At 37.4% G+C, this 16,961-nt stretch overlaps 1 protein-coding gene across 4 annotated transcripts in view; it reads left to right on the top strand.

Annotated features, from left to right (window-relative positions):
- Positions 1 to 216: 216 nt before the first annotated feature.
- Positions 217 to 16,961, top strand: part of LOC6054177 — a 118,777-nt gene continuing 102,032 nt past the window's right edge. The window contains exons 1-3 of one of the 4 annotated variants that reach the window (XM_038263667.1): positions 217 to 273; positions 1,111 to 1,666; positions 14,721 to 16,137. In XM_038263667.1, the coding sequence (XP_038119595.1) occupies positions 15,090 to 16,137 (1,048 nt within the window). In that variant the 5' untranslated portion in view covers positions 217 to 273; positions 1,111 to 1,666; positions 14,721 to 15,089. Of the gene's footprint in view, positions 1,667 to 14,720; positions 16,138 to 16,961 lie in introns of all 4 variants that reach the window. The other 3 variants (XM_038263665.1, XM_038263666.1, XM_038263668.1) reach the window with 3 other exon arrangements.

Here is a 16,961-nt window from a genome sequence, read left to right as displayed (position 1 = left end):
AAGAGAGAAAAAGCCCGCAGAGAGCGAAAACATCGATTTCAACGCGCACGCTCGCACGGTGGGTTCAAAAACTCGGTTCTGCGGCTTTTCCTTTCCTGCCATCGTCGCCGTCGTCGCCTGCTGCGTGTAAAATGCAGAGCAGTCTGGCCCGCCGGTCGTGAGCATGGTCCCGTTCGCGCAAACTTCGGCCGGTTTAGTCTTCGCTTGGCAGCAGCACGCGTGACAACGATTTCTCTCGCAAGAGTTTCGGGTGGTGGGTTTGTCCCGGTTTCGGTACGCGACTTTTCGACTTCGAGCCGGTGGGGTACCTTCTGGAAGGAACTGCGAGTGCTCCGGAAGATCCTTCCTGAATTCTTCCGAAGGGAAGAACTTGGGAGTTTTTTTTATTGGAGTTTTTTTTTTTTTTGGGGAGCAGGAAGAACAGTCGGAAGTGTGTGTCTTCGGAAGTTGTGTTACGTCCTCCGGTTCTCTACGGGAAGAATCGAAAGGGACTGGATCGTGAACTTCAGTGTTGGTGATCGGTTTTGGAGCTGGACAGCTCTCTTGCCGGACGAGGTTCTTGCGGGGACCTGCCGACTCTGAAAATCGAGTTCAATTTGTTATGTAAATCAGTGGCAGCGCGCGGGTCGGATGCTCTCTCCGAGGGTCTCGTCGTCGCGCGAGATCACACTTTTACTTTGAGAGCTCTCATTAAAAACCGATTGGATATTTTGAGAAATTAGTGTCGGACGGCTCGCAGAGCGCGCAGAAATCCGCCGTACGGTTATTTTAATTCTTCCTTTTTGTCCACACGGTGGTCGGTCGAACGGCGCAACGACTTGGTCGACTCGCGTGAAGTTCAAGTGACAAGTGAAGGTAACCACGGGAAAGAAGTGGCCAGAAAAGATGTGGCAATTAGTGGTCCACCGTGGTCCGGAGATCCTACCGTCCGTACGATCGTCCCTTAGAACGTCCTCCTGAGAAGAAACGCCAAAAAGGTCGAGCGTTATCAGCGTTAGAGCAAGTGACAGTTCTGTGTGCACGCGCGCGTTGCAACCGGGACGGAAGAATAACCGCAAGAAGAGAGCGCGTTTCGCGTGCGCTCTGCAATACACGATCGTGCGTTATCAGATTTAATTAGAAGGAAGAAGGGGTGAGCGAGCAAACAACACAACAACTCAAGGAAGAAAACGAGAGAAAGAGAGTCCGCTGGAAGATGCGTTGCGACGCAACGTCGCAAACAGTGTGTGTCTAAGTGTGTGAATAATTGTGCAAAATAAATTAGCGAAAAGTGAGGTTAATGTGCAGAGAAAAAAAAAGTCACAACCACTAGCGAATACATTGTTGCAAAGCGTCTAGTAGATAAGGGGTTAAGCAAGAGAGAGTGAGGGAGAGCACAAGTAAGTGAGTTATCAGCTGGTGACCGGCATATTGTCGTAACAGCCACCTTTTGGCGCGTCAAACAGAAGCACATAGGAAGAGCAGAGCGCAAGCAAAGTGTGAGTAAAGTGTGTGATCGCGGCAGAGATTGAGTGAAAAGTGAAACATCACAAGTGAAACAAAAAAATCGCAACGGGTGTTCTCGGGGACGGCGCAAACGCCGGCTGATAAGGAACAGTGCAGTGTTTTGGGAAATGCGTCCGCGGTAAAGGGACGAATCGATTACCTGATGTGAAAAAAGTGTTTGGTAAGTGTAGAATGTTAAGAAGTACTGTACAAAAATTCAAAAGAACTTATTTATTGAAACAGAGCTGTTCTAGGCTTTTTTGCAAATTTCGAGTTTTAGAATTACACATCGGAAAAGACTTAAAAATTCATAGTTTTTTTTAGAATTGTTGACATAAGAATAAGACAGCAGCAAATATTTTTGAAAATTTATGTCGACCCCGCTCCCTTCTACTTCAAAATCAGAGGGCCAATTTTTTTTTCAAAAATCTTCATTATTTTATTAGAAGTAGAAGTCAAATCAACTGAAGCGATTTCAAAATTTCCTATCTTTAAAAACCATATTTAGCATGTTTGGGCTCGATTAAAAATATTTAGATTTTTTTAAATTCCGATATAAAATTGAAATTGCATAAAAATAAAAAAATCGCCAATGCTTCGATATTTTGACAACTAATGATTGCCAATCAACTGGAACATTTTTTCAAATTTAAAAACTGTGGCTAGCTATTGCTCGTGGGTCTCGTGGCGCAGGGGTAGCGGCTTCGGCTGCCGATCCCGATGATGCTATGAGACGCGGGTTCGATTCCCGCCTTATCCACTGAGCTTCTATCGGATGGTGAAGTAAAACGTCGGTCCCGGTTTCTCCTGTCTCGTCAGAGGCGCTGGAGCAGAAATCCCACGTTAGAGGAAGGCCATGCCCCGGGGGGCGTAGTGCCAATAGTTTCGTTTCGTTTTTCGGCTAGCTATTTCAGTTTTTTGTTTGCTCCCCCTCAGCTTTGGTAGGAGTCGGAGTCCCCCTTCAATATTGTCTCGAAGAATAATTATAAGCATGTATGTCTTGCAAATAGTTTGAATTTTAGTGAAATTTCGATATATTTCTTAACAATAATATGTCTTGGTTTTTTCGGTTTTTTTAAGCATATGTTATTTAAGCCAATTTCACTGGTCAATTTTACTGGTGCATAAACCATTTCTGGAGTTTTTTTTTTAAAAAAGGAGGTGTTTTTGATACCGCCTTATACCAGTATTAAAAAACACCCGAAAAGCAAAAACTGAAATTTGGTTTATTGGACCTTTTCAAAAACAAACTCAAAATTTTATCTCCCACTTAAAAAAAATATATTTTAAAAATTAAATTTGTTTGATTACCTCAGTCAAAAGTGAGAAACATAAATATCACAAAATATTTGCAGTGGTCATATTTTGAAAATAAAAAAATGACAACAAATAGAAAAACAAAAACCAAAACATTCTAAAACTCATCTCACCTCGTGTAACGAATTAATTTAATCCAATTGTTTTTGATAAAGGAGCAGTTCCCTCAGATTTCGGTATTGTCAGATATTGTTCAGATTTTTTTTGTATTTTTCAATCCGACTGAAACTTTTTTAGTGCCTTCGGTATGCCCACGCACACAAAAATATTTCCGAATGTTACATCAATTATGAGGTAACACTTTTGCACGTTATTTTTTTTTTTTTTTTTGGGAGGGTGATCCAGCCGCACATCGTTGATGTCGAAACCTCTAAACTGGGCCCTCGTCCTGTCACGTCCGTCAGTAGTCTTGTCGTACATTACAACTAGAATCAGATCTGCCAATGAATTAGTACACTTCGACCAAATAAACACTGACGCTGTATGGATCTGACTCTAGAATAAATGCACAGTTGTGTGTTATTCATAAGTCCAAAATGTTCAATTATTCATATAAGTCCAAATATTCATTTGCGGATAACTTCCTAACTTGAATTGAATACAAGATTTAAAGCAACCTATCCGAAAGCTACTCTTAACTCAAATCCCCGACATTTTAATTATTAACAACAAAAAAAACGTTTCTTTTAAAACCTGTCTGGCTTCTTTAAAAAAAAAAAAAAAACAAAGAAAAATAACAGTTGATATTTTACAAGTCGTGAATTGAAAAAGAGACGACCATTTGTTCATCAGAATTCCAGTAGATCCTCGATTCGCAACAATGGTCGATACAATCATAATCCGACAACCGTTAGTTCAACAGATCAACGAATTTAGTCCGATATCATTTCACTATTGATTGATCGAGACCCTATGGAAATTTTGACAAATCAGAATGGTTTTTATGCTACTTGATTGAAAATCACCGATTCTGATAGAATTACTAAATTCACTGTTACTAATTTTGTCCCTAAATAACTAAAGGCAAAGTATAAAAAGTTGATATTTATAGTTAAAATCCTAAATTCTACAAACACTATTTTTTTAAACCCGCATCCTAACCTGGCACCCACATTAAGATAGGGAAAAATCACATATGTAGCGGTTCATTGTACAAATGTGATATTTCCACTATCAGAGAACCTCCTTGTCTCGATGACAGCTTACCGGCCATCGATTAAGCCCTGAGACTACGCCAAAGTGGGTTCTCGCAGCATGAAGTGGTGTCCATGTGTAAAAATGGAAGCTTCAGCAATATACTGAACACTTCGATTTTAATTCCACATCGAATCAAATCATACTCTTTGCCAAACAAGCATCAAACCTATGACACTCATTATGACAAAGCCCAGGGCACTTTTGCACGTTATTAAACATTTAAATTTAAATGCAATTTGATGTAAATTTGCGACAAATTATACGTAAAAACATGATTTTACGCGTGATTCAACCGTTCACGTCGAATCTCATGTTTACATAAACTGAGATTACATGCGATTCATTTTTTCCGTGTCGATTAAATTCACATATTTTTTTCTGTGCAAAGAAGCCATTTTTCATCATTAGTTTGTCCATATAATTTTCCATACAAATTTGGCAGCTGGCCATACAAAAATGATGTATGAAAATTCAAAAATCTGTATCTTTTGAAGGGCGTAATATTGAATGTTTGGCCCTTTTGAAATGTTAGTCTTGGTTTAAAAAATATATTTTATATTTTTTTCGAAAAGATCAGAAAATTTCACGAATATTTCATATTTTAACATTGAAAATCGGACCATTAGTTGCTGAGATATCGACATTAAAAAATGGTGTGTTGTTTGGGTGGGACTTAGAAAACATCAATTTTCCTGTTTTTAAACCTTTGCATGGCAATATCTCAGCAACTAAGGGTCGTATCAACAAAGTTCAAAAGTGCAAAATATAAAGAATTCGCTCAGCTTTTCAAAAAAAAAAATTAAAGGTGGGCAAACATGTGCACTAATTTAAAAAAAATGAAAAATTGTGACTATTTTTTAAAAAGATACCTGAAAATGGTTTTAACTTGAAAACGGTGCACTTTATCAAAATTTCACTGAAGTACTTTTTGATTGTAAATTTGATTTTACATCGAAAAATGAAGTTGAAAAATTTTTGCGACCAAATTTTCGATTTTTTGAAAAAAATAGTATTGATTCAAAAATTCATAACTCGCTCTAAGATTTTTTGCACAATCTTGAAATTTCTGAAAATTTGGCATTTAATGTCTTCTAAAACATATAAAAAAATAAAAAAATAAAAATAGTGTTTTTTTTGCAAATCAAGTTTTAGTGACAAAAAGTTAAATAAAAAATCACCAAAATTTTTTTTACCGTGCATCATTTTTTTCAGTTTAGTCCATATCCATACCTACAACTTTGCCGAAGACACCAAATCGATCAAAAAATTCCTTCAAAAGATACAGATTTTTGAATTTTAATACCTCATTTTTGTATGGCCAGCTGCCAAATTTGTATGGAAAATTATATGGACAAACTAATGATGCAAAATGGCTTCTTTGGGCATACCGAAGACACCTTTCAGTTTCAGTCGGATAAAAAAAAATATAAAAATTAAAATTTAAGAAAAAAGACCGATTCCGTAGAGAACTGCTCAAAGTGGTAGTTGAAACAAGGGAATGATGGAAAGAGAGGAATCACAAATGCGTATAAATAATTTCAAGATTGTTCAGGTGTAAACCGAAAACGCGATCAAAAATTAAAGTGGAAGAATAAGGCATTTAACTGCTTATTTAATTGTCGGTGTGCAGGCCGCCGCACGGTTTAATCATTTTCTGACGTACATACAATTTTGCAGTCCAAAACCAGTCATTGAATTGAAAAAATAAAATTCTTTTTCAGTTTTTATTTTCTTGATTTGTGTGCACCTACGTCGAAGACCAAGATTGTTTACTTTTTGCTCTTTGGTCTGACAGTCTTGGTCTGACAGATTTGGTCTGGTCTAGGCGGTGGATAGGACACAGCACCTTCCTGAGTTGAAAGGAACTCCAAAACGCTACAATATTTATTCAGTGAAACAGACTAAATAAGCTAATGCGATTTCCAATGTCAAAAATTATACCGTTGTGATATGTTTTTATCACTTTTTTCAATTGAAATGTTAGCAGTTATTTTGAAATTCTGAAAATATTTTCTTCAGGGAGATTGGAAAATTTCACAATGGGTTTATTTTCCGACATTGGACGATAAACACAATTTTAAATATTTGAAAAAGTTTTTTTTCTTAAATTGACCTAAAATGATTTCACTTTACTTTGGTGACTTGAAATTACAAGCCATGGTTTCAATATTTGACTGACAAAAGTATTTCAAAATGCATAGTACATTAGTACAGTTGTTTTAAAAATTACCAAGTATTGACGATAATTTTTTCTCGCAAAAAATAAACTTTTTGCTGTTCTGTTAATTGGAAATTTACAATGATGTTTAATATGATTTATCAACGCATTGCTTTTAGTTTTTGCGGAAATGTACAGAATTGCACATATTCGATTTTTGTCTATGCTGTTTACCATATTTACCTTTTTTCATATTGCGCTAAATATTTAGAATTTTGGCACCTAAAGATTAATAATAGTGTTAGTAAAAAATCTCAATATATATATTTTTTTTTTTGCAAAATATGACAGATGCTTATCTGAAATTGTTCAAAAAGATACTTTGCAAAATGTTCAAAATTAATCTCGAAATTTGAAATTTCATCCCTACTCCTCTTAACTCGATCGTGGCCAAAGGACAAAAAATTTAAATCAAATTCGAAACGGTCGAAAAAACAAATACATATTTTTTTTAAACTTTGTCATCGACTTACCTTTTCAATCAAGATTGTTGCCTTGGACATTAGTTGAAAGATTTACTTTTTCTCTAAAAAAAAATCAAAAGAAAACCGACACCGCCGATCTACTAACATACATTTCCATCTAATCTACTAATTCACCGAAAACACGCACAACCACATTTTAACCCATTCATTGCTGCGACGCCACTCCAATCTACTTAGACACGCAAAAAAAATAATAAAAAAAAAGTAGAAAGGGTCATTGGCACACAAATATCGTCACGAGCTTTCATTTATCACTAGTACACCTCCCCCCCCCCCCACACCACCCAACCCTAACCACTCCTATCACACACTATCCAACAAACATCATCGCGAAATCAACCATGTGACAATTGCGTTTCGACAAACGAATGTCGCCGACGAACTGACGAATGCTGGTGGGAAATTGTTTGGGGAAGTTTGGCAATTGTTTTGTTTTTGTTTTTATCTTTGTTTTGTTTTTTTTTTCGTTTGTTATTGTTTCATTGTTTGTGATTTTTATTTCGACTGCTTAAATATTGTACAATTTTTGACATTTCATCTCTTTCGCTAGAATGTGTCACATTCGTGCGAAGAAAAAAAAACCGAACAGCAAAAAACTCGCAAATTCGCACAAAATAAAACAATTCACTTGGTCGAGTACGAACAAGCAGAGCGCACACATATCGTGCATACATTAGTCTCTTTTTTTCACTCGTTTCTTTTGTTTTATTCTCTTTTTATTTTATTTACTCGTGTGTGGCGTTTCGCTCGATTTTTTTGCGCTTTTCGTTGATTCGTTCATTTTGATTGCACCGAAAATTCATTCATACATGCAAAATTGACGCCGTGAAAGGGACAGACAAAAAATAAGGTGCCAAACCCGTTAAGCGCACCGACTAACAAACTTTTCGTGGTGGTGGCTTTATTTTTCGGCGAGTAATTTTAGCCACAGAGCTATCAAACATAAACACACCATCAATCGCGAACGAAAGAGTGAGAGAGTGCCAAAAAAATCCACTCACTCTAAATACATTTGCAAATTGAAAAGTGTCGACTAAAAAAGATTGCATGTGAGGTAGAGAGAGACAGAGAAAGGGGGTTTAAGTGTCTGTGGCTAGGTTTTATGGACTAGTTAATCAAAACAAACATTTAGAAGTGAGCGCGTGCACACTGCTAGATGATCGCACACTTCGTTTTTTTTGCGGAAAAGTTTATATCTGCGCGGTTTATTTGATTAGGTTTGCGGATTTGGCGAGCGTCTGGAGTGATTATTTTCGGGGTGGTGGATTTGGAGTCGTATTTTGAGCTCTGTTTTTGCTGTTTCGATTGTGGAGAGTTATCTAGTTTGGAATGATTCTTGCCAATCAATGGTTTTTTGGGGACCATTTGTTTTAGGAGTGGCCTATGGAAATTTCCTGATAAATATTGTTGCTTGTCCTATGGATAAAAAACTATAAAAAAAGAACTGGAAAATATGTAAACAAAATTTCAGAAAAACAGATATTGTTGATTTCTTTCTGATTCAATACTCAAAATATGTATTTTTTCTGCGAATCATTTTTTTCTGGTTACCTGAGTTCGATTCTGGAAGCATTGGAGAGTAGAAATCTCACTTACTTTTTCAAAAGGTTCTATGCACATAGCAAACCCATGGAGCATTGGGTGTGCTTTCGAAATCATATTTTTGAGAAATTCCTATGTTTGATGGAATTATCTGAGGTCATCTTTGAATGTGTTTATTAATAATATTATACAGTATGTAAAAAAAGTATTTACACCCCTTGGGCAGTATGCACATTTTGTGATGAAACATGTAACAACTTAAAGTTTGACAGAAACCTAGTACTACGTTTTGTTCAGAAACTCATGCCGAACATTGTGCAACAAAAAGCTCATGAAAAGATGATTTCTATAAAAAGTTATATAACAAATACTATTATAAAAATAAAAAAGGTGCAAAAAAAGTTTGTACACCTTTCGAAAAATTAACATAAATAATGTTATTTGTTGAAAAACCACCATAAATCCAGTCTCCCAACTCCAAATAGGCATCCTTGACTGATTAAAAAAATAATTTGGATTGAATATAAAGTTTACTAACTACTTAGTATAAAAGTTTATATAACTCTGGAAATTCTATATGAAACTTATCTAAACTTAATTTTGCAAACTTTTAATTCAAATAAATGTCAATTTATTACCATAGAATTGCTAAATAAACATTTTAGAGTGGGTATAACACCGTTTTGGGGGTATTTGTATCGATAGAATAGATTTTTCGTTGGAATTTCGTACCAACCCGGAATTACGTCGTCGGAAAATCCGCCGGCATCTGAACGGGTCCACAATTCACAAGTCAACCTATGAGGCATCAGAAAGGGCATAAAATTTCCGATCTTTTGATACCCATACATCCAGGTTTTCTATAAAACCCACGTTTTTAAATACCTAGGCAAAAACGTTGTTATGGTTTCGTTTGAGCAACCTGCCAAAAATGTATGGAATTTCGTAATTTTTGTTCTCGTGGATCAAACTTACTTTTTGCCCAGGTATTTAAAAACGTGGGTTTTATAGAAAACCTGGATGTATGGGTATCAAAAGATCGGAAATTTTATGCCCTTTCTGATGCCTCATAGGTTAACTTGTGAATTGTGGACCCGTTCAGATGCCGGCGGATTTTCCGACGACGTAATTCCGGGTTGGTACGAAATTCCAACGAAAAATCTATTCTATCGATACAAAGACCCCCAAAACGATGTTATACCCACTCCAGAATGTTTATTTAGCAATTCTATGGTAATATATTGACATTTAGTTAAATTGAAAGTTTGCAAAATTAAGTTAATATAAGTTTTATATAGAATTTCCAGAGTTATATAAACTTTTATACTAAGTAATTAGTAAACTTTATATTCAATCCAAATTATTTTTTTAATCAGTTAAGGATGCCTATTTGGGATTGGGAGACTGGATTTATGGTGATTTGTCAACAAATAACATTATTTTTGTTAATTTTTCTAAAGGTGTACAAACTTTTTTTGCACCTTTTTTATTTTTGTAATAGTATTTGTTATTTAACTTTTTATAGAAATCATCTTTTCATGAGCTTTGTGTTGCATAATGTTCGGCATGAGTTTCTGAACAAAACGTAGTACTAGGTTTCTGTCAAACTTTAAGTTGTTACATGTTTCATCACAAAATGTGTATAGTGCCCAAGGGGTGTAAATACTTTTTTTACATACTGTATGTCAAAATAAGTATGCAGTCATTTTTGTAATGTCCTCAAAAGCTTATGGGTTAGGTTTAAACAAAATGTGAAAACACCTAAAAATCAAAATATAGCTGAAAAATGATGAAAAACAGCAAATAGGCTAAACATAACGGTTAGAATTTATAAAAGAGGCCTAAAACTAGAATTAAAAATTTAAACTTTTAAAGCCAGGAAAGGTGTGCAGTAATTTTAATTTTCGTCAAGACTTGATCTCAAGGGTGCCAAAAAGCTGATTTTTCTTGCATGCAATTATTTTTCAATTTTACGTTTTTTATTTCTGTATAATAAAGTAAAATGAAAAATGGGTGTTTTTAAGAAGATGACTGTTTTTGTTTGAATAATCCTAATTATAATCTACAACAGGGGTGCCCAACCTTTTGATCCTGCGGGCCAGATCTGATTTTTCTAAAGCAGCGGCGGGCCGGAACCAAGGTTGGTAAATGTTCAAAAGATTAAACTTTTTTTTTCATAAAATTTATTTTATTAGGTTCTTTCAAGTAAACTTATAAACAAACAAGTGTTGCAAATATGATTGATATATCTTGATTTTAAGAAAGATTACTTTCAAACATGTGTTTATTTAAATTATTTTTATTTTGTTTTTAATTACTTAAAATTGTATCGTAATTGTTTGTGTCGATTAAAATTAAATACCCCGATATCATTAAAAAAAACACTCAAATTTCGTTGATGCAAGTTTTTATTCAAGAGACGAGACACGTTAAAATTTATCAAAACGAAATTTGGATTGAAATCGTCGTTCTTCAAATTTCTATTGAGTCTACAAAAAAATTGCTTTCGGATTTCTTGACTCAGTTTGAAACATTTTTTATTATTTTAAAAATATTTGTTGCAATCGTTATTTTCGATATTATTAATTTCCTTTTTGAAAAGTTGTTCTGAAAAAAATACATTATTTTTGCTTAGAAATTTATAAAAACTCAATTTCAATGAAAATCCTAAAAAATGTAACAATTTATTTAGATGTAAAAACAGCCAAAACTTTAAGAAAATTAAATTTAATGTCTTTTTGCAATCTTTTTGCACATTTTTCAAGTTATATAATTGATTCTGAAATTATCAATATAGAAATGATAATAATAAGGCCATTGCAAATATTTTTTAAAGTTTAGTTCCCCCCCTTCAAAATTGGTCTGAAAAATCAGGGGGCTAAACTTTTTTTCCAAAAAAAATAAATCAAAATTTCCATGCAAATATAAGTCTTATTAACTGCAAACAATCTTAATAGTAGTTTATGCAACAAGTTGCAAAAAGAGGATTTTTTCAGCACGAGTCGTACATTTATCCAACGAGGTTCACCGAGTTGGATAAATACGAAGAGTGCTGAAAAAATCAAGTTTTGCAACGAGTTCCATACAACATTTTTTGCAATTCTAAAAAACACACACTGAGTGAAATTTTATGTCAAATTTTCATGTATTTTGTCAATAAATCGTTTAAATCAAAAAAATGTTGAAAAGTGTTACTTTTCGAAACAAGTGCTGAAAAGTTCAACTTTTCAGCACCCATTTGAGTGCTGAAAAGTAGAACTTTTCAGCATTTATTTTGGAAAGTGTTGCTATTTGATTCTGTTATTTTTGGTACAGAAAAGAAGGCTATTTCGTCGTTCAAGGATGACAGGGAAAGTGAGTAGTTTCACGACGGAATTGCAAAAATGTATTTTCTGCCTCGATAATCATATTTAGTATGTTTGGTCTTGTTTACAAATGTTTTGAATTTTCATGAAATTCCAATGTACACCACCGCAAAAATTTTATTTTTCGCAGAAATTAATATTTCCATCAATACTTAGATATTTTGGAAATTAATGATGGCAAAACAACTGGACAGGTGTATCATGCATTTTAACATTCCAACGCCCAAGGCTCCAAAAAAGTTGGAACGGTAACTTCATCTCAATGGTTCTCGGGAATAACTCAACCAAACAAGATGATTCTTCTTTCCAGTGATTTGTAAGGATGTCTAGATGATTCGAGAACTTTGCAGAACTTAATTGGATCAAATCTGGGATTTTTGCGATCAAAACATCGTTCCAACTTTTTTTTTCGCGTGTAAAAAAAAAATCGCCAAAAATTCCGCGGAGGCAGTTGTTTTAAAAAAGTTGGAACGATGTTTTCGGTCACAGAAATAACAGATTTGTTCAAAGCAAGTTCTGCAAAATTTTAGGATCATCTAGACATTCTAACAAATCACTGGAAACAAGAATCTTACCGATTGGTTGAGTAATGCCCGTGATCCAGCGAGTTGAAGTTACCGTTCCACCTTTTTTGGAGGCTTGGGCGTCCGTGTAAGTTGGACATGCGTTGGGCGTTCCAGTGTTAAAACAATTTTTTTATTAAAATGTTGAATTGTTGAATTGGCTCGTAATTTCAATTGTTATACTATTTTGATTTTTTTGCCCCCCCTCGACTTTGGGCAGAGTCGAGGGACATAAACATCAAAAAAAATATTTGTAACGGCCTAAATACAAAGGAAAAATCAATACAAAACGTTGAATAAGCAACATTTTATGTCAAAAGCAAAAAAAAAAAAAACAAATAAATGTTTTGTTATAAATGTTATATTTATTAAGTATCTCATGAACAGCCCTTAGGGCCTGTCAGAGAACTATTTTAAAAAGCCGTAGCGGGCCGGATGAAATGGCTTCACGGGCCAGATCCGGCCCGCGGGCTGGACGTTGGGCCTGATCAACAATTGTGTCGAAGACTCCAAATCGATCAGAAAATCCCAGCTCAACATATAGATTTTCATGTGTTGACGTACCCATTTTGTATGGCTAGCCCTCAAAATTGTATTGAGACTTGTAAAAATAAAGAAAATATCTATAACTTAAAAAATCTCGAAATAATTTGCGAAAACCTATCATTTTCATTTTGTTCCTTTTATATAGATCATTTGGAGATTTATTCAAAGTTTAAAATGAATTATAATGAAACATGGCACTTACGGGAGGAGAAAATGTTCTTTATTTCTAAAATATTTTGAAATGTCTCCACGGCCACTCCTGGTTTTGTTAGAGCTAACGATGCAATAGCATAAGGGATCATCCATAAACCACGTGGACACTTTTCTGGAGAATAAATAAACATGAAAAAAAAATTACCCGAAGGCACACGTAAAAAAATAATCATTTGTTCAAAACTTAAATTACAGTTTTTGTGTGCTGATACTATTGTTGCAATTCATGTCAAACTATTGAAATTCATAAAATAATCAAGAAGACGGCAAATTTTGAATTGCCGGAGCCTACACGGAGAAAAAAGAGTTCCCAAAATCGTGAACAAGTGTTCATGAAAATGGGAACCTCGAACAAAGTGTTCAAATCCCATGGTACGATTTTGAAAAACGTACCATGAAATTTGAACACTTTCTTCGTGGTTCTCATTTTCATGAACACTTGTTCACGATTATGGGAACTCTTTTTTCTCTGTGTAAGTTGAATCATTTTTGGGAACTTTTCCATGTTTCAAATACATTTTATGTTTATCGTGTTTATATTCTCGAATCATCCCTCTCGGCCCGGCAACAAGTGCTTTTCCCGAGGCCGGGTAATAACCAGTCAGTTCGATTTGCGAGAAAGGTGCGTGCAGTCAGACCGGGCCAGCAGCCTCGGGGCTTCCCCCAAGATGCAATCGCCGGGGTGTGTGACTTGACACGCAAAAAACAACGGAACCGAACCTGACCTCTCACGGTGGTTCATGAGTGAGCAATTCTCGTCGTCGTCGGTGGATGACCACGTGGAGGACCCCCCGAACAAAAAAGCCATGCGTGACTTGAACGAGAAGGAGCAGCAAAAAAGTGGTCCCTGGGGAAAGTTTAATTGAAAAATTCGGACTTTTGGGGATGACGCTTCATTAGCGTTATTAAGTTGTCGGGTGAGTCCGTGGACCGGGACACGTAAAACGATTATAAATTCTCGACCATGTCTCGTAAATCAAGTTCTGTCGAGAGAGCGGGAGGAGGTTCTTCCCTGGACTTACCTTAAGTGCTTGTCCAAGGCGGGTGTCGAACTTTGATTGCGCAAGGTATTTTGGGACGTTAAATTAAGACCATTTCTTCGCTTTTGCATAAGACTTAACATCTTTGGATTGTATAAATAAAATAAAAAGGAATGAAAAAAATGTGTAAACATTTGTGAATTCTGAAAATCAATAGATTTTGAAAAATAAATTTTAAATTTTGTCCAACTTTGTCAAATTAACAGGTGTTAAAACTAAAAAGTGTCAAACAACCGAGTGTTTTTCCACACAAAACTGTATAGAATTTGTACTTGTTTAGTATAATAAAAATCTAGATGATACAATTATGATTTTCTGTGTGGTTTAGGAGATGATATTGAACGAACTATTCAAGTGATTCAAATGAATAACGATCCAAAGAAATATAAACCTACGTTTTAGTGGTTGTCTAGCCCTCTTCAAATGACCGCCTCGACCAATCAAATCAAATATTATTTATGAAAACAAATACCTTTCTCCTTCACGGTTTGATCTATTTTTGATCATTTTATTACACTTTCAAGTGCGCGCCGCCACTCTTACAAACAAGCGTTGTCGTCATCAGCCTTGTTCCTTCACCCCAAAACAAGAATGTTTCACTTATCCACTTTCTAAGACATCACAGACGGAGAATTCCTAACAAGAATCCACTAAAATGTGTGTACGAGTACATTCTTGTCTAACCTCTCAAGTTCAGCGCGATTGTTTACGACCCTGTTTAATAATACACTTTCCCTCTCTGTTTACAGGCAACGCAGAACAACCGTCGATCTCTCGAAAACCTTGGAAGAACACCCCTCGAATCAATCGCCCCAAACCTCGAAGAATGTTGCCATCCCGTTGCCCCGGTGTCAACGGGACCGAGTGCCTCTACTGTAGTGCGTTTTGGCGGGAAAGTGGCTAAGCCGAAGACCTGGAGCGCGAGCCCAGGACAATGGGTGGCCAACGGCGCGGGACGTTCCTATCGTTCTACCGGAAGCGCGAAAATCAGGTACATCTGGATCAGCATCCGATGATCACCTGAAGAAGCAGTGAGAAGTGTGAAACCCCCCCCACTCGTACTAGTGAAGATTATACAGAAAGTGAGAGAGAGAGTCAGTGTGAGAGTTTGTGAGTTAATGCTCAGCGGAAGACTTCGACGGAGGGCCCTGGCCCTGCTGGGAGCCCTCCTGCTGGTGATACTGATCTGGCCACCGTGCTGTGCGACGATGCCGAAACCGCTGCCGGCGGTGCTGCCGCCGGTGCCCCAGATCGACCTGGACCCGATCCCGGCGGTGGCCATCGTCGTCCAGAACCAGCACCAACACCAGAACAACAAGAGTCGCAAAGTGAGCGACTTGAGTCGTTTCATGAACGTGCTGCTGATGAGGCCGGTTGACAGCGGAGAAAGTGGTCCACGGGCCGAGTCTACGCACGACGACGACGACAGTCAACGAACGCTAAATTTACCCCGTCGCGAAAATAGCTCCGCCGGCTATCCAATTGAGTCGTCGATCGATAAAAATAAATCAAATGAACAACAAACCGCGACAGCGGTGACCAAGCGGTTAGATAACGCCGTAACCACCTTCGGTGGTAGTGACCCCGCGGTAGAATCTGGGTCGACTTATCAGCCGGCGATAACCAACATCTTCAGCATTCTGTCCCAAAGAGCGTCAGCAACGGCTACTACTAGGCCTAGCAGCGGCGTAGATCTTCAGGTCAATGACCGCGGCGGCGGCGGCGACGGCGTCGTCGTCACTGCCGTCAATCAATCAGTATTCAATCCCACGTCCAAACCCCCAACCTCCTCCTCCTCCACCACCCCCCGACGACACCATCCCTTCTTCCCGGTCCTCTCGAGGGCGGAACGCAGTGCCGACGGGCAGCATCACCAGCACCGCCATCAGCATCACTATCAGACCGGTGAGGGAACGCTGGCCGCCACCGGCGGCGGTGGCCGAAGACTTCGCCACCAGAATCACCGAAATGGGACGACCCCGATGGCTGGGGGTCCCGATGCTGGCGGAGGCGACACCTCCAATCTAGAACGCAACGAGCGTTCCGCGAATCTGTCGCACATTACCGGTGCGAACCGCAAGATCCAGCTGTACATCAAGAACCGGTACCTGCAGCTGCTGGCCGATGGCACCGTCAACGGGACGCACGATGATCAGAGCGAGTTCAGTGAGTATACCAAGGAGTTGATGTTTGTTTTTATTTTCTGGTTATAAGTTAAGATTGCTCGCATTTAATGGAGCGCGAAATGGGATCCGGGACTAGGGGAAAAATACCCTTTCTAATCAAACACCTATCTTCGTCATATAGAGAGTTTGATGCTCGATTAAAGCTCCAAAAATACTTTTCAGGCTATAAACTTACCAGCAACAGCACCGCCTCGAGTAAGCACGCAAATTTATGCCATTTACTGGCCAAAAAGATCAAATTTAATGCACTTTTGATCATAATTTATATTTTGCGATACCATTTCTCATCATTTTGGTGGCACACACATCCACACGTAAGATCAGAGGTTAACTGCTTAACGAAAGTCGCCATCAATATCTTTTCACTTGCGCTAACGATTTCAAAGCGCTTAAGATATAAAATAGCATCCAACTACCGGCAACATGTTCTTTTGACCATTACTTAGTCATTCACTTGAAAAATAATCCCGGAAAATGTAAATAATTAGCAAACGCCATCAAAAAAACAAACGCGCCAAGTCTTTTGACGTTTCAATTTTGAATACCGATTCTAATCGAAGGCTGAAGAAAACCGAGCGAGGAGCGAAGGCAAATAAAGAACAAAGGGTGGCTACCAACACCACCAACATGCTGGTGCAGCGCCTGTTGGAGTGAGCAAGTGCTGCCAGGAAACTGTCGCAATAAATGCTACTTTTCGTGAGTGTTCGCTTAAAATTTCATCAATTTTGGCAGCACTAAGCAGACCCAAAAGAGCGCTTAAGAATAAAAAGAACTAAGCTGAAAATAGAAAAATGGGCTTGGCCC

This window comes from Culex quinquefasciatus, chromosome 3 (assembly GCF_015732765.1).
Source record: "Culex quinquefasciatus strain JHB chromosome 3, VPISU_Cqui_1.0_pri_paternal, whole genome shotgun sequence".
Classification (NCBI taxonomy): domain Eukaryota; kingdom Metazoa; phylum Arthropoda; class Insecta; order Diptera; family Culicidae; genus Culex; species Culex quinquefasciatus.
Note: the sequence above shows the minus strand (reverse complement) of the source record. Positions and strands in the feature narration are given on the sequence as shown.